Below are 19,627 nucleotides of genomic sequence, written 5' to 3'. Positions count from 1 at the left end.
TAATCCCCATATAACGGAACCCTCAGGAACCCTACGGTACCTGATGGAGTTGGGGCACATTTTTCAACCGAATTGTCTGTAATTTTGTAATTTGGATACGCAGTAACTAGAAAATCTCCTTACCAAAAATTATCAATATTTGTCCACTTTCTACGGTAGTCCCCATATAATAACCTCCTATAAATTTCGATATTTTGAGGAGCTTGGGCGCGTTTTTCAACCGAATTGTCTGCGATTTGATATTTTGGGTTTTCATGGGGTAGAAAATTTTCTTACCAAAAATGATTCATATTGGTTCACTTTTTAGGGTAGCCCTCATATAAAGGTACCTCCCGAATGTCGTTATTTTGGAAAGCTTGGGCACGCTTTTCAACCGAATTGACTGTAATTTGGTATTTTGGGTTCTCGTGTGGTAGAAAATCTTCCTACCAAAAATCATCAATATTGATCCACATTTTAGGGTAGCACCCATAAACGGTACCTCCCGAATTTCGTTATTTTGAGGAGCTTGGGGTTCTCGCCGGGTAGAAAATCGTTCTAACAAAAATGATCCATATTAGTCCACTTTTTAGAGTAGCTTCCATATAAAGGTACCTTCGAAATTTTTCGGAATTTGCGCACGTTTTTGTGGATCTTGGATCTTGGGCGCTGTTTTCAACCGAATTACCTGTAATTTGGTATTTTAGGTTCTCGTGTTGTAGAAAAGTTACCTACTAAAAATGATCAGAATTCGGCCACATTTTAGGTTAGTCCCCATTTATAGGTACCTCCCGAATTTCGTTATTTTGGGTAGCTTGGTCGCGACCGAATTGACTGTTATTTGGTATTTTGAGACCTCCTTGAATAGGAAATCTTCATTTCAAAAATTATCAACATTGGTCAACTTTTTAGTGTAGCGCCCATTAAACAATACTTTAACATTTTCAGAATTTTGCGAAGTTTTGGTACGTTTTCTAACCGATCTGTCTGTAATTTGGTACTTTGGGTTCGCATTGGATAGAAAATATCCTTACCAAAAATTTTGAAGTATATTGAAGTTTCGGAGTAGGCTCCATATAACAGTACAACCCATTTTTCGGCAATTTGAAGACGTTGGGCACATTTTTCTAATGTAGACATAAAAAGTCCCTTTCGTCGTTTGGTACCTTAAACAATCTTCGTCCCAGTCGAACTTAACAATGTTTTTCCTTTTCTTTTTAATATAATTTATTTTTTCCTCTTTTTCAGCTCTCGTATTGCATCATAATATTAGGTCTCATATTTCCACGATCCACTCTGTTAATCATTAATCATTTGAAACACCAAACAAATCTGAAATTTGTCAACAAATCTCACATGGAAGAATTATAAATTACAACAAGAACAACAACATCTAGTACAACACACAGGACAATTTATTACAGCAACAACATGGACATTTATCAAATTCATGACAAAATGGTCTTTGGTCTGTTGTCAATATAGTCGGCCAACAACCAACGGAGCAACAACAACAGCAGCTACAACAAAACTTCAAATTGTACTTTTTGGCCACTTAAGTACCCTCCAACGCCCGGCCACACATTGAAATTTTGGCCGGCTAGGTGGTTACGGACACAACCATTCATTTTGTTCGCCAACAACAGTAATGCAACGCCATCCAACTCCCGCAACATCCTCATCTCCGCCAAAAATGGCCAGTAAATCGAATAAAACCACAAAAACCATTATCACTTTTATAGCGGCCTATTTCGAGGATAGTAACATACACGGCCTGAAATATGTGGTTAAAGGAGATCTAACAACAATTGAAAAGTAAGTACCGTGGCCTTTTATATAAATGTAGCCTGAAAAATGTGTTTGCTTGGGTGCGAGTGTGTCTGTGGGTCCATATACGTGTGTGTAGTGTGTCTATATGTGTTTGTGTGCGAAACGGACCATTGCGTCTATGTAGTTACATTTGTGGCTTTTGTTACAGCAGCGTCCATCTCTTGTGAACAAACGGTGTTGAGTAAATAGTTGGCCATCCGAACAACAAGATGAATTTTGGTCAGCCCCAGCGAAAATTGTATAACAAGTGCCGGTCAGTTTCCAACATTCGAAATTTCCCCCGATAGACAGACAAAATTATAACCACATGAATTTATATCGCCAAACTCAAATAACTCAATTTAGAGGTTGTTAAAAGCCCAAAAGCGTTAGAACATATAAAAATGATAATTTGGGGTGGTATGGCAAGTTCAGGCGGAACCGTGTATGAAACAAAATAATGTAGGGCGGCTATATGATACCCTACATCACTATGGTTATGTTAGTACAGTAGACCACGGATATAAGAGCATCTAAACAAATCGAGATATTTGTTCTTATAAGCGGGGTTTTCTTATATGAATGTATTTTATATAATAAACTGTTGTTGAAACATTTTCTTATGTCCGAGTTTTTCTTATATAAGATGTTCTTATACACGTTGTCCACTGTATATACTCTATTCAGTAATTTGAGCAAAATGTCGTATCAATCGAGCAGACGTAGAGAGTTTGTTGCTCCATTTTTTTTTAAGAGGAGGTTCTTGCGTATGTGGTTTTCTGGCCATTACGAACTGAACCCAATTCATTTGGCGGGAAAATGGGGACTATTTCACAAAGAAGACCAATGTTAAATAATGCGATTGATTACTTTTAATAACAATTTACTATCACACAGATTGAAATGTGAGCCTAGAACCTTGACAATTACAAGAAGTAAACTGTCTGGGCCTTTATATGGGGTCAATTTAATTACATTGTGTACCAATAGGTTTTTTCCTGGTACTCCACTTGAGAGAATAGTGCTTTCGCAATATTTAGGGATTCTTTTCAAGCATCATTCTGGTTATGCTATGGATTTTTTTTCTTAGGATCCGTCTCCATTTCCTACTAATGGTTCTGTACTAATGGTTCGTTAGATTCCAGAGCACTACACTACTTATGTTTTTTGACTAAATCATTCATGAGGCATTTGTTCCACTGCCGTATAGCAAAATCGTTTTTTACATGCTTCGAATATTCTATGCTTAGGTTTCCTGTTGGTCGAGTCAGTAACTTATAACGATCCGACAATCGACAATTTTGTCTACACATAAAATCGTTTGCAGTAACGAAAATGCTAGTCTGTAAAAATGTAGACAAATTGTCGATAAACTTTCAAAAAGCTTTTAATTTTGAACATTTTGAAAACAAAATACACACAAATTCGGAACAAAACTAGGCATGTTCAATATTGAAAAATATTTGTCGATAAGTTAACTTCGAATATTTTGGTGTTGTTTATTAACAACATTTTTAACAATTGTTGTTAAAAACTGTTAAACGGCATATACGCTCTAATGTATTTTTTACCGGGTTAACCTACTTTATGAGGATTTATTCGACATATATGAAAAGGAATTGACAATTGAAACCCAGTGGGTTAACGAAATCCGGTTAAATATAAACGTACTTTTAAAGAATTGAAATATTGTTTATTTTGTCGTTATAAATAACCCACTGGATATATGAGTGATTCTCCATACCCCCTGCAGTCGCCCAAATGGTGCTCTAGCTTTTTTAGCCTACTAATTTCGTTCGATTCTGCACCACACATTTTTCAGTACTTCATTGATAGCAGAAACCATCAACGTATCCAATTGCTTGACCTTGTAGCATGATGTAGAGGATTGCGAGTTAGTCCCTCCAGGACTTCTAATGTTGACAGCATGTTGCATATTTCGTGAGACAAATGACCGATATCATCCGCATAATCTAGTTGTTGTGAGAGAATCTATATTATGCCTCCTTCCTTAGAGCAGAATTCATTCATTATTTCATGCAGTACAAATATGAACAGTGGGAATAACAGAGGATATCCTTGCATTACTACCCGTTGGTGCAAAACGGTTGGCTTACTGCGATATTCTATAGATTTTTGTATTATTGGCATGGTCCACACAGATTCTATTTGGTTTAAAGCTTTAGGCTTTAGTGTATTTTCCATTGGACGGCTAGTGTTTCATGTAATTATTTTCAGTGGAGTTTGTGACGTTACTGATTTCTTCGAAATATTTTCTCCACACCAAAAATTAAGAGGGACTGTTATATGTAAACTAAAAAAACACATGGAACTACAAAAACAATAGTCCTAGACAAAGTATTTTATACACCAAGTTTCTTACAACTAGTTTTGTGTCGTTCGTGAACGACCTAGTTGAATTGAACGAGTCAGTCCACTGAACTAGTGAAGGACATAGTTCAGTTTTTATTATTGTCGTTCACTGAACGATTTGTTTACCAAACTCAGTCCGTCTCTGAACGACGTTGCTCACTGAACGACTTTGCTCAATGAACGCCGTCGGTCACTGAACGACATTGTATTTTCTTCTACACCTTCAGTGTTGTTCACAGGTGCAGCGACTTTGACCAACTGAACGGCGTCAAATAAGAACAATTTCATATAAAAATCTGTTAAATTGAATAAAGGTACGTGTAATATGTTCTTGTCCCATTTCATGGAATGCGGTGCTTAAAACATCAAATGCTGCAGTAGTGTTTGACGTATAGCTGGAGGGACAGTAAATAATATGAAGCGAAATTTAAAAGCAAATCACCCCCATAAATAACCGTGGAGCTGGAAACCATGAAAAAGAAGCAAGAGTGTCCGGAGCAACAACTGCATCGCAAACAAGTGTGCTGCCGAATATAACGGAGTTATGCCATCGACCACCACCCATTAACAAAGTGGAGAAAATAGATAGGAAAATCCTTCGAATGATTGTGAAAGGTAATCATTCTTTACGTTTGTTTGAACTGCCAGAACTTAATTGGAATACTCTGTCGTACCAATTGAACTGAGTAACCATTTGAACGATATAAGCAACTGAACGAGTTGAACGACCTAGTTCACTTTTAAAAAATGATTTAGTTCGTTCGATCACTGTACTGAACGAGTTTGCCCTGTTCGGCTTGGCATTTTTGAATGGCATGTTTTTTTACGGTGTTTATACCCAAAGACATATATATTTTATACTTAAAGACATATATATGTTATACCTAGATATCGAAAATATATTTATTTATTAAAAAAATTAAAAAAATGCAGATGAAAATTAATTAAAGCACAAAATTTAATATTTATACTGTACAAACAAAATTTAATATTCATACTATATGCTGGCAATTATATTTTAATTAATAAATGTCGTAGTCTGATTAACCCATTATAAATTTAGAAAAGTAGAAACCAAAAGTAAAAATCGCCGCCGTCCTCGATGTTCCAGGTTGGTCTGCGGGTGATGGGAGCTTAGCCTTTATTTGCATTCCATTTACATACCTTTTGTCTGCTATATTCGGATAAAAAAAAACTTAGAGGAACCTGGTTTCTTCTTCAAAAAACTGACATAACGAATACAAACGTGTTTGCGTTGTTCATCACAATTTACATATATATTGAGTCTTCAGATGAGTCATCAGCAAAGTTAAAATATAGATCCGTATCATCATGGACCGAGAACTAGCTTTCAAGAGATTCTGAGCTGGAATCGTTGTACTTTTTAGATTTCATCGGTCGTTTTGCTTTTATATATATATATTAATGCGTTTATTTATTATTATTTTTTGCCGACATTCTTTGGAGGTTCAATGTGGAAATCACCATTGTTTTCTGGCGTTTCTGTTAAAATTCTTGATTAACCTTTCTTCCGCGATTGTCTGGGAGCAGCCTTGGCCTTGGCCGGAAATGACCTTGAGGTAATATTATATTTTCCTTTGAAATATAATGACCAGCATTAGATTCATAATTTCCAGGAAGTAATAGAGAAAGCTCAAAGTCTGTTACTTCGGTTGATAAATCAATATAAGAGTTAAGTATTGGTCTGATTGTGACTTCTGCACAATCAAAATCTTCGTCCGCATGCATTTTTGGCAAACAGATAAATACCTGGCTTTGCAAAACCAGTAACAATGTTTCTGGGCGTAAATGCCGCAGTAAAAGCAGTATTGGCAATAACAGCAAGATTATGTATTGTAATAGTTTTTCCCAAATGATTCATTAGCCAATCATTTTGCGCGACAGAAAACTTCTGCTTAAATGGTCCCCAAACTGCGACATCGAGAGACTGAAGACGATGAGTACAGAGAGGAAGAAGTGTGACAAGAACAATGCCATGTTCTCGCCAGAACGTTATAAATTCAACTGGCAATGGATTGTCCATTAATAGTAATATCATGTCATTCTTTGAGCATCTTGTATGTATTTGGATGTGTTCAAGAACTTTAACGAAAAGCAAAGCCGTCATCCACCGACACTAATTGGTAATTGGTTTGAAATTCTTCAATGTTGTGCTTATTAAAGGTTGTTGATCGTGACAAGCTCGTGTTTTCATGCTTGCGAAGTGAAAGGTTTGTGTGTCTTTTCATGAAACACTTAATCCAATCCTTTCCAGCTTTTTTATTTATAGTCCATTTTTTTAAAGCGTGGCATATTGAAATGCTAAGATACGACCTTATATGTATGTTAAACCATAATTCATGTGTGAACTTTTGAGTATATAATTATCAAGCATTTTTTCTTCAGCAGTGGTGAAAATTTGCCCTGTGGAAAAATTGCTAGAATAAGCGTCATATTTTATCGTTTTATTTTCTTTATATCGCTTAATTCTATAAAATAAGGTATTTGGTAGAATGCTGTAAATATTGGCAGCGCCTCTTATATACATTGTCTTATTTAAAACTGCCATTATAGCACGCTCCATATCATCTTCACTAATTTTAGTGTTCTTCATCTTTTTATATGTACGTACCATTGTAGAAAGCTGAAAATAAAATAACGGGTTTATGAAGATCAACATAACGAAAAGGGAAAAACACGTGGGGCACCTTTGAACATTTATAATAATTTTTTAGTTAATATTTACCAAATAACTTACCTTAGTTATGTTTGAAACTAATGTTGGATTGCAAATAATTTGTTTAACGAAAGAAAATGATCACTGAATTCATTCTACACTCTTAAAACAAACAAACTATAAATTTACAATGGCCCTGCAAAAACACGTTCACCCGACTACATTCGGTCGACAACTGAAAATATTAGCCAAAGCTGTTGACACCGCTAGAAAACAAGGTTGCCATATAAAAACAATTGGTTCGAGAGAGAATGTCAGAAAGAATTTCAACCACCAAACGTAACGAACGATCGTTGTTGTGTGCTCTCATTCGTTTGTTAAGTGTGTGTGTGTGCGAACATTCTTTGCCGAATGCTCGTTTGGTAAAGAATTTATCACCACAAATTCATTCGTAAAATGAGCACAAAACAAAAATATTGTATTTTGAATCAATCGTGAGCGAGTTTTTGCGCATCGGGGTATGCAGGAAGTTTTGTTCACTTCCATACGCCGATCCTACACAATGATTCTGAATTCAAATTTCAGGCTTTCAAGTCTATACAATTCAAATTGTACTAAATATAGTACACATTAGTACGAATTCCTTTTTTATTCTACATACCCAAATCGTACCCTAATTCCAAGTTTCAGGATTTCAACTATATCGTTCAATCACAATTCAAATTGTACCAAACTTGCTACATACCCCAATACTACACCTTCACAGTGATACTAAATTAAAATTTCAGGATTCCAACACTATCGCTTCACCCAAAATTTAAATTGTACCAAATTTAGTACACTTAGTACAAATTTCTAAAACTTTTACATATCTCAATCCTAAAACTCAACAGTGATCCTGACTCCAAATTTCATGATCTATTGGTTCACCTAAAATTCAAATTGTACCATAAGTATTAATTTCTTAAACTGAATCCTGACTCCAAATTTCATTGATCCCGCTCCATCGGTTCACCCAAATCCAAACTGTACACGCTTTCAAAGCCATCTCCTTAAATAGACCCTACACCTCAAACCTGTGGCCTGTGAGAAACAGTGACGTAAATGACATACATTTCCGACATATAATACCTACGTCAGAAACGTCGGAAACCCACCCAAACCCATTAGGTTTTTGACAAAATAACTATTTCCACTTATCGATTTGGAAATATCGTATGCTTTACTCAAATCCATATAAAATTTCAAAATTTTATTCTCAGAAACGTTTGGAATTTTTTATCAGTTCTATTAAAGAATAGCCAGTTATATGTAAAACTAATATATATTCTTGAAAATAACTGTATATGGTGATAATATTGAAATAAATGACGTTTACTACATATATTACATTTTATACAAGTATATGACGTTTCCGACGTTTACACCTTTTTGACAGTCGAAAACCTAAAAATTTGTCATACGGACCATCCCTGCTTATTCGCATTCCAATTTTCATGTTTTTAGCTCTATCCATTCACATGCTATGAAATTGTACCAAATTTAGTACATTTTAGTTTTTTTCGCATACTTATAATTCGAATGCCGAAAAAACACTTTGCTATATCTATTCTACACTCCATTAGTGACCCTCTTTTCAAATTTAAGAGTTCTAGCTCTACCGGTTCGCAAAATACAAATTGTATCACATTTAGTACTTTTCGTAACGTTCCAGTACGAATTTCCAAAAACCCAGCCTTATCTGCCACCTTTGGACCTAGACTGACCCTCACCCAAAATTTCAAGAATTTAACTTTTGCCGTTTCGTCTGGGCGTAGATGAATCGTTAAATCAGCCGGACAATCAGTTTTCTCTTTTATTTGTTCTGGAGTTATAATTAATCATATGTACCATGTCCGATATAATTTATATAAATCATACGCATATTTGTCTATTAAAATTTATATTAATCAAAAATTAATTAAAATTTATATTAATGTGCTGTTTATGTCCGGATATGTCGTCGAATAATAAAATTCGGGGTTTAGTTGTTTGTTACTATTTTAGGGGACAAAAAGTCAATGCAGATCGATCATTGTCGATTTTGTTTAACCAGATCACCTTCATCGGATCAAATTTCACGTCATATTATGTTGGAATACTAATGACCAGGTCGAAACCCCTTTTTGTTATTTATTACCTTTTGAGTAACCAAGTTTCTAGCGCTAAGTTTATAAATTATTTCTTTAGATTCTATAGAAAATTTCTGAAACTTCCCATACCTCCCTCCTTGTAATACAACTCTTCCCCATTTAAATATTGTTTATGTCCATATTTGTTTTCCCAACTCATAGAACAACGGAAATACTAGCCAACCACTATCATGCTTTCAACTTCCATCTAAAAACTAAATATTTTTTTTTCCATTGACAAAATTCATTCACCTCCTCTGATTCGTATTTTTTTCTTCTTTCTGTGTCCATTACAGATGCCTCTGGTTGACGCTCTTAATTATATCGATGTTTTTTTGCGTAAAAATCGGTTTGCAATCTGTTGATCGTTATTATACAAAGAGTACCGTTGTTGGCCTCGAGCGCGACTTTTATTATTGGAACACAACAATGCCCGGTGTGACCATATGTCCATTAATACGTTTAGATGAGGAACGAGTTCGACAATATAGCCGGTAGGTGTTATGCGACAGAAAAGAAAAAAATATAATACGAGTATAGCTGCTGGTGGTTATGATGACGAGGCGGATAATGATGGTCATCGAATGCTGGTAGAGCTCCTGCTGTCGATGATTATGCGATAATGGACACTTGTGTGTGTTTTTTTGTATGCTAATATATCACAGCCAATGGGCTGTGGATTTGTCAAATGGGGGACAAATAGTTTGTTAACCAGCAAATTTTGTTTTGCAATTGCTGCAAACCAAAAATTGTCATGTCAGCTGTCAGGTTAGATGATTTTTAAAAGGGATGAGGAGTTTAAAGATATTTAGGAAAGGAGAATAAATTTTCAAAATTTCTCAAGGAATTTGCCTTTTGAATGCGTAAATTTAGAAATTAAAATTTTTTAAAGGACCAAGTGGTTCAATAGTCGTGGATTTTTAAATTAAAAAATTCTCAAGGATTAGTACTTCCTTAGGCGTGAATCTTTAAAATTAGGATTAGTTCTTCCTTAGGCATGAATTTTTAAATTAGGATTAGTTCTTCCTTAGGCGTGAATTTTTAAATTAGGATTAGTACTTCCTTAGGCGTGGATTTTTAAATTAAAAAATTCTCAAAGATTAGTACTTCCTTAGGCGTGGATTTTTAAATTAAAAAATTCTCAAAGATTAGTTCTTCCTTAGGCGTGAATTTTTAAATTAGGATTAGTACTTCCTTAGGCGTGGATTTTTAAATTAAAAAATTCTCAAAGATTAGTACTTCCTTAGGCAAAGATTTTTAAATTAAAAAATTCTCAAAGAATAGTACTTCCTCAGGCCTGGATTTTTAAATTAAAAAATTCTCATGGTTTTTCTCAATTTTTATTTTTTTTATTAACTTTAGTCAACATGATTTGAATGAAAATGAATTCCAAGAGCTGTATAATTTTCTGGAACATCTGGCCAATGCCACCTATCACAATTTCCATAACATACCCAATAATCGCAGCATTGCGGTACTGCTGGATCGTCTCAAGATAACACCGAACATCTACCAGGAACTAATTTACAATTTAACCGGTGACAGTACGATGATAACGAAAAACGATTTCATAGCCGCTACCGATAAAGTTCGCAGTACATCGGGTGATAGTATTATAGAAACGAGACAAATCTTCACCGAATATGGGTTGTGCTACATGACTAATACAATGCTGTCGGAGGAATTCACCTCCCATTATATGATATGGGGTTATGAAAATAAGAAGGAAATTCAAGGTGTGGATAATATTTTGAAGGTTAAGCATAGCAGCTACTTCGACAGTGATGTCAGTTATAATTTTTTGGGGTTCGGTAGTAAACCAATTGATGTAAGGAATCCAAAAAATATCCATATAAATGTTTTACTAATTAGTTCCGATGCCTATAGGGTTTTCTGCACAGTCCATATGAAATAATGCAGGTGGATCATAATTTGGGTTATACCAGTGAACCTCTACAGGTGGATGTTGAGTGCGTGGAAATTATAACTGAGGATGGTTTTGAAAAGTAAGAATTATACATCGAATAAGGTGGATTTTTAATCGCTTTAGTATTTCCAGGGATGCCACAATTGAACAGCGTAAATGCCGTTTCCAGCATGAATCCAATTTGACCCATTTTCCAGTGTATTCGAAAAATATTTGCATTCAAGAATGTCGTCTGAATTTGGTCTATAGTATTTGTAAATGTATACCGCATTTTTATCCGAATCGAAGTAAGTACGAAAAGAACTAAAATATTATTCTCGAATCCTTCTTGATTATAAAGCTAAGACATGGAACAACACATTTTTGAAACAAATTTTCCCAAGGACCAGAGATATTTTGGTGGATTTTAAAGCTAAAATATCATCAGGTCCAATACCTTCCTAAGAGTGGATTTTTAAATACAATGTTTCCCAGGGACTTTTACCTTTCTAAAATTGTCAAGGACCTATAGGCGTGGATTTTTAAAGAAAAAAATTGTCAAGGACCTATAGGCGTGGATTTTTAAAGAAAAAAATTGTCAAGGACCTATAGGCGTGGATTTTTAAAGAGGAGAAGTTCTTCAGGATCTATAGGCGTGGATTTTCAAAGAGGAGAAGTTCTTCAGGATCTATAGGCGTGGATTTTCAAAGAGAAGTTCTTCAGGACCTATAGGCGTGGATTTTTAAAGAAAAAAATTGTCAAGGACCTATAGGCGTGGATTTTTAAAGAAAAAAATTGTCAAGGACCTATAGGCGTGGATTTTTAAAGAAAAAAATTGTCAAGGACCTATAGGCGGGGATTTTTAAAGAAAAAAATTGTCAAGTACCAGCGTGTCTGCAAGCGTGGATATCATGTAGGCTGGTAAACAAGCTACATGCGTGAAGTTTTGAATAATTTTCTCAAGGACCATCACATCTGTATGACTGAATTTCTGAACCTCTTCGTTAAATATTTTTTATGATATTTCTTTTCAGTTCCAAATCCCAAACCTATTTGTGATTATCGCATTCTTTTGGACTGTTTTATACCACATGAAGGTAAGCTCGGACTTATCCTAAAGACTTGTAAAATTTAATACATATTTTGTTTATATTTAGATTATTTCATAAAAATGTATAAAATAAGTAAGGATGGCGAAAGAGATTCGGTTCCGTGTCATTGTGTGCAGAATTGTCGAGATGCAATTGTCAATAAGAGAGCAAAATATGTAAGATATACAAATCTCACACAAACAGATGTAGATAAATTCCAACCTCAAATTAGTCTCATACTGAAATTGTTTACAATTCTTTTTTTTTTGATTTTTTTTAAGAAACATGACTGAGTTTTATCGATCCTATGCTAAAACTCAGCCCTCATTCAAGTAACGATTTTAGTGACAGCTGAATTACTCTGCAATACCATTTCCCTATACAAAATAATTAAACATTAATTATTTTTTCTTCCTTTTAGCATATGCAAAAAACAAATGATCTAGTGGGTGGCAATAGTCTACTCTTTGCAATGATCAATTTACCCACCTATCGTTTGAAGCGACAAATAATTTTCTCATTTACCGATTTGATGGGTATGTTAATTTGTATATATCTACGTGTGTGTCTTATATATAAATAATGTAATATGCAATTCTGTATCATTTTAGTGTCAATTGGTGGTACAGCTGGCTTCTTTTTGGGATTTAGTGTTTTGTGTTTAGTCGAAGTTATCTATTATTTTACATTGAGAGTTTTGTTTTATTTTGTGAAAATGCTTTTTGAAAAGAAATAAAGTAACAAAAAATATGAGTAATTAACAATTATTTTTTTAATAATTTTATTACGCACTAATTAACGTTATGAAATATCATTAGATGAACCCTTATTTTCAGGAGATTTAAATATTTTCGTAAATTTTCCAAATTTAAGCGAGTGTGGTGCATAAGTTGGAAATTAGAATATGGCGGAGAAAAAATAATCATTTGCTTCGTAGTGGTTTTATCACGTTTAAACCACACTTCTGGGACTTTTTTCCTTTTTATAATTATTCACTTAGAATTTCATGAAAATTAAAATTCCTCGGAGCTTATACAAAATGATATACATGATAGTAAATCAAATAAGCTTAATGTTATTTGTCAAAACTTAAAAAAATCCGAAGGCCAATTCGTTTGAAAAACATACAAATAATTCCCAAAGTACCCTATCTTTGTAAAGACCAATCCCGAAACTCAGTCTTTTTGGGTGAAAAACGTGGCCAAACTCCCCAAACACCAAAATTTGGGATATTCAGTTATATGGATCTGTCCATTTATATTTATACTAGCATATGCCCGCTACTTCGTTAGCGAATGTGGGTAATATGTCAGAAAAACTAATGAATCCGCACGTTAATATCGACCATAAATTGAATTTGAGTACCATTTAGTACCAAATTACATGATTCGAGCTCTAAAGATTCACCCAATTCCTCAACCATTCAACAAAACTTCCAGCATATCCCTGCATACACGATGATTCCAAATTCAAATTTCAGGATTTCAACTCTATTGTTGCACCCACAATTGAAATTGTACCAAATTTAGAACACAGTAGTACGAATTTTCAAAACTTCATACTTAACCCAAACCTTCACGCCCACAGTTATCCTTAATCCAAGTTTCATGATTCCAACTCTATCGGTTCACCCACATTTCAAATTGTACCAAATTTAGTACACAGTAGTACCAATTTCCAAAACATTCTACATAAACCAATCAAAAACTTCCTACATACCCTAATCTTACACCCCACAGTGATCCTGAATCGAAATTTCAGGATTTCAACTCTATTGCTTCTCCCAAAATTTAAGTTGTACCAAATTTAGTACACATTAGTACAAATTTCGAAAACTTCCTACACATCTCAATCCCATACCTTAACAATCATCCTAACTCCATGTTTCAGGATTCTAACTCTGTCAGTTCACCCACGATTTAAATTGTACTAAATTTAGTGCAAATTTCGAAAATGTCCTACATATCTGAATATCCCACCCCAACAGTCATCCTAAATCCAATTTTCAGAATTCCAACTCTATCGGTTCACCCACAATTCAAATTGTACAAAATTTAGTACACATTAATTAGGTTTGTTGAAAACATGCCTTAAATCCCCAAAATTCGGACTACACCAAAACCAATATATCCCATTTTCAATACTAAACATATTTAGGTATAATAGCAAGACCTGTGCAAATTGTCAAACCTCTAAATTAAATATAGCGATCTCTATCGTAATTTTTGGTGTACATTCAATTTTTCTTAAGCCGATCTGGACAATAATATGGAAATCTTAAACGGGACTGTTTATACCCTACACAACTATGTTGTCAGGGTATTATAGCTTTGTGCAGCCCCAAGAGTTTGTAACGCCGCGAAATATTGGTCCTAGACCCACCTTTAAGTATACCGATCATCATATCTCGACTAGCTGAGTCGATATAGACATCTGTCGATATAGACATGTTGTAAACACGATACAGGCCACAGTTATGGACCAATCTTCACGAAATTTTACATGTAGGATGGGTTCTGGTCAATGAATACCCCTATTGTTTTTGGAAAAGAGAAATACTTAATTTTTGTCGGGTTTTCTGGTCGATCCAGAGGCCGCAATTATGACCCAAACATCGCGAAATTTTACATGAAGAAGGGGATCCGGCCAAAGAATAAGCATGTCTGTTTTGATAAAGATCGGTCAATATTTAGCGGGTCAAATGGACCCTGACTTTTGTGTGAAAAATTTTAAAGTTTGTATTATATAGAGTATATATTTACCCCTGGAGGACATAGACCCGAGAAGTTGATAATATATCCAAGAGGAGTGGTGGACCTTTCAATTGATACCAATTATATTGTCGTATGTACTCGGATGTGGGAGTTACACACAATTATATTTACAGGTGCTTACGTATTCATATATTATTTAGTAACCCATTACCACACTAGAGGGCGTAAATATATTTTTAAATTTTCCATGAGGATCTAGGTATGATCAAAGACAAGGCCTGCAATTTTCGGTGATGATCAGATAATAATATTGGGATGAACTGGACCGAAAACTTAATTTTTTTTCGAGTCGAACATCACAACACGATCGGTGAAAGCCGAACATCACAACAGAACCCGCGGTTAAGGAATCTGGCCAAGTAATTAGAAGGGCTATACTGAATATTTGTAATATTTCTTGACCTCTAGTCGGTCATGAGGGTGCAAATATCGCGAAATATTGCCCAAGCTCAGAATATAGAACAACAGAAAGTTAGATTTTCGTGGAAGTTGTGTAGGGTATCATATTGTCGGACCCGCCCGACTATACTGCTCCTGTGAGCGGAGCAGTATAGCCGTACGGGCCCGACCATACGGTACCCTACACAACTACCACGAACCTTAATTTCTTGTAGATTTTTATTCCGAACCTGGGCAATATTTCGTGATAGTTGCACTCTCTTGTCCGAGTTGAGGTCAAAAGCACCTCTTCCATACACTGATATATTTTCCGAATATTACTAATAACCAGTACAGTCGTTCTAATTACTTGTCCAGATTCCCTTCAGAGTGGGTTATGTTGTGACGTTCGGTTTAAAATTGTGGCATATAGATCGACTCGAAAAAATAAAAAAAAGGTTTTGGGCCACTTCATCTCAAAATTATTATCCGATCATCACCGAAAATTATAGGCGTTGTCCTTGACCATAACTGGTACTTCATGGACACGTAAGCACCTGTAAATATTTACCTGTAACTCGTGAAGATTGGTCCATAACTGTGGCCTGTATCGTGTTTACAAATTATAATGGACAGACGGACGGGCACACATGTCTAGATCGATTCAGCTAGTCGAGATATAACGATAAAAGGTGGGTCTAGGACCAATAGTTCGCGGGGTTACAAACATTTGGACAAACTGTTTTTAATTTATTTTTTATTCACCAGGAATACGATATTCCGTTAAAGATTTATTAACATAGAAAAAGAAGCGGAATGGATTTATATCAAATTTGGACCTATATATATACACCGGAAAAATTTTTATATAAGTCAGCCTTCCAGAACCCTTTATAAAACTAAACTAAAAGTGAACGTGGCCAAACCCCCCAAAATACCGAATAATGGGAGTTATCATTATATGGGAGTTACTCTGAATCATGGGTCAATGTTGATAATTTTTGGTAGGAAGATGTTGCACACCAATGATAATCCAAAAAACATGTGCTCAAATTCCACAAAATACCGATCTTTGGGCGTAGCATTATATTGGGGAAATTTGGCACAGTAATGAATGAAATTTGGATGAAATTTGGCACAGCTCATTTATTTGGCCCAAGGACGAACCCTATTGAAATTGGTGAAAATTGGTTCAGATTTATATATATTTTCGTCCGATTTAATGTAAATGGTATACCAAAGGCACTATATATCTTTCGATTTGCACGAACTTTTGGCGCAGCGTACCAAATTAAGTCTAAAATTATGTGTGCTACATTTCGCGAAAATCGGCTAAGATTCAGATATAGCTCTCATATATATTTTCGTTCGATTTAATGTAAACGGTGCACCAAAGTCCCTATATATCTTTCGATTTGCACGAAATTTTGTATAGAGTACTGAATTAAATCTAGAATGATATGTGCTAAGTTTCGCGAAAATCGGTTCAGATGTAGATATAGCTCACACATATATTTTCGTCCGATTTTAAGTAAATGGTGCACTAAAGACCCATAGCTAGGCTGATAGACATAGCGTACTGAAGTTAATATAAATTAATTTCTGGCAAGTTTCCTTTATATCGATTCAGATTTAGATATAGCATAGCTTCCATATTTAATTTCGACAATTCATGTGATTGAAATTAAAGTTAAAACAGCGCAGCATACCAAGTTTGCTTTAAATCGATTTACAAAATTTAGTATAGGTTGCAGAATGACATGTGCAGGGATTGTTAGTCGGTTTACAATTAGAAAAAGATTACATATTTAAGTTCGTTAAAATAAAACACTATGCAATTTTTATAATTTTGTAAATATTTTTATTGTTTTTTTTTCAATATTTTTTGTATATAAACAATGTTTATTGTTTTTTTTTTTTTCTTTATGAAATACTTTTTTATTATTATTTAGTTTTGTGTGGCTAAATAGTTTTTAAAGTTTGTCATTTAAATTACATTGATATATTTCACTAAAAAAGAGTTTTCATCATATATTTTTATTGTTTGTTTTTTTAAACTAGAAAATATAACATGTTTTTTTAATAATAAAAAAATAATATCTTTGAAAAATAAAAAGAAAAGAATCTGTTAACAAAAAAATAAAATATATTATTGCAGTTTATAAAATCAAATATCCCATATTTGATGAAAAGAAAGAAGTCATTCAAAATCATCAACAATTATAATAGATATAAGAAGTTTGGAAAGTTCTGGTTTTTTTATAAAATCGTAAAGCAATTCACTTTTCTTGGGGTAGGCTGCTCAGAATAGGGTGATTGGGAAAGGTTCCGGAGCTAATGTGTATGCACAAATGATGTTAATCAGGATTTAAAATTATATTTTCTTAAAAAAATCCGTTAAAGACTCTGAAATAAATAAATTGCACGAGTTTTGTTTTGTCACACAATATCCTGAGGCAGATTTTAAATTTACCTTCAAATATTACAACAAAATATTCTTAAAACTTCAGCCAGTTTAGTCAATTCAGACTATTTTTTATATAAAAATCTAGGATATACTTATTAGGTCCGGAACTTTTCTTATCTAATATTTAATAAAAAAGGAAGCAACAAATAAAACAAATGCTTTGCTGCTCTACAAGAAATGCATATTTCATTCATTGTTTATTTAGATTACTTTGTTTTTCGATCATTTTTATATATATTTAATTTTGTTTTTTGTTTTTTTTTATTTATTTAAAATTTAATTCCCTAATATATTTTAATAAAGTAATAAAAAAGAGTAAAATTTGCATAGATAAATCATCAATCACTTGTTTGCGTTTCGCTGTTTTTTATAAATCTTTTCTTCTACTTCTTCGTCCTTCTTACAAAGCTCTTTCAAAAATATCATTATTTTGCCATCAAATATTTTTTATTTAATTTTCAAAATAATTAAATCTATTTTATTTTTTTCTTTTAATTTTGTCTTTAATTTTGTTTTAAAAATAATTGATTACCTTCATTTCATAGACAACTAGATGGAGGAGGAAGTGGAGTAGAGTGTTTAGACATCTAAATAGTATATATATTATAGAGAGAGAGAGAGAGAGAGATAGTGAGCGTGAGAGCACAATAAAAAGTTTTAGTTTAATGAGTGTCATAAAACAATATACTGAGTGTGTCTGAAGGAATCAGGGGTGGGGGGCTTGGTAGAGTAGAGTTGAGCTTAAAATATATATTTTTAGTTGTTGTTTTCTTTACATTTAAGCCAAATAATTTACAATTACATATATACGAATGTGTGGTTGTTAATATGCGTATGTATGTGTTACAGTGTGGGTGTCTCTATATTTTTGTAAATATATATGTATATGACGATTGTTGTTATTCTCTACAAATTATTTTTACTAAATATTTTCATTTTAGTGATGTTTCTCAGGACTTTCTCTTTATATCTTTCTTAGAAATTATGTCGATTATGAATTTTTTGAGTAAAGAAAAACGAGCGAGAGACCCCACTTGGGGGTTATTGTGTTTATGGGGTATATTTAGAGTACAGAGTTTCACTGCTTATCGTCATTAGATTTTTCAACTTCACTTGAATTGATTATTTCATAGTCTTTGCCATCTGACTCGGATTCGGAATCGTTGTGTGAACTGTAAATAAACAAATAGTATACATTTTGATTAATTTTTTTTAAATATACACTATATTTAAATATGCTATATATAATCTCAATATAAATAATATAATATAATTAAATATAAAAAATATAAATATAAATAATATAATATAATTAAATTCTTAAGGTGAAATGCTGAAGACATTGCTAAATAATGTCAAAGATACAGTCAGACAAAACAAAAGCTATTACAAAAATATAAATCAAACATACATATAGCGGTAAACTAATATATATACTCCCTACCATAAGGTGGAGTATATATTAAATTTTTCATTCCGTTTGCAACGCATCGAAATATTCACCACATAATATATATATATATATATATATATTTGAACATAATTAAATTCTATGTCGATTTGTGCGTGTCTATTGAAATCTGTCGAAAAATCGGTAAACCTATGTCTTAACCAAAAATTTAGGTTAATTTCATGAATGTTTTCCAATTTTGTTGGTTTTTCGCAGATTACTTCATTTTAGGTGGTCGATGTCAATGAATGAAATGTTCTACATCAAAATTCACTATGGGTCCACGAACAAAGGAAACCTCTAGCTATAATATATGTGTTAATCAAAAATTGAGGTTAATTTTATGACTGCTTCTTAATTTTATCGTTGTAAATTGGTAGAAATATTCTACAACTAATTTCACTATGAGTCCTCTAATAAAAGAAATCTGTAGCTATAAATATGAGCTACAAATAAGTTAACACATGAGAAAACCAAAAATTTAGATTAGTTTCGGATATTTTTCGAATTGCGTCTATTTTGACAGATAAGTTCATTATACACAGTTGGTGA

At 33.5% G+C, this 19,627-nt stretch overlaps 1 protein-coding gene across 1 annotated transcript; it reads left to right on the top strand.

Annotated features, from left to right (window-relative positions):
- Positions 1-1,651: 1,651 nt before the first annotated feature.
- Positions 1,652-12,726, top strand: LOC133336752 (acid-sensing ion channel 5-like; the record flags this gene model as incomplete). Its single annotated transcript, XM_061545033.1, has 9 exons — positions 1,652-1,794; positions 9,306-9,503; positions 10,372-10,837; positions 10,897-11,015; positions 11,069-11,223; positions 11,950-12,012; positions 12,073-12,182; positions 12,428-12,542; positions 12,618-12,726. Coding segments are annotated over exons 1-9 (1,457 nt in total), but the record flags the coding sequence as incomplete, so codon positions are not given.
- Between the last annotated feature and the right edge of the window lie 6,901 nt (positions 12,727-19,627).

The sequence above is a fragment of the Musca vetustissima genome, unplaced genomic scaffold, assembly GCF_032173495.1.
Source record: "Musca vetustissima isolate MV318-11 ecotype Yass unplaced genomic scaffold, APGP_CSIRO_Mvet_v1 utg51110, whole genome shotgun sequence".
Classification (NCBI taxonomy): Eukaryota; Metazoa; Arthropoda; class Insecta; order Diptera; family Muscidae; genus Musca; species Musca vetustissima.
This window is presented reverse-complemented; position numbering and strand designations above follow the sequence as displayed.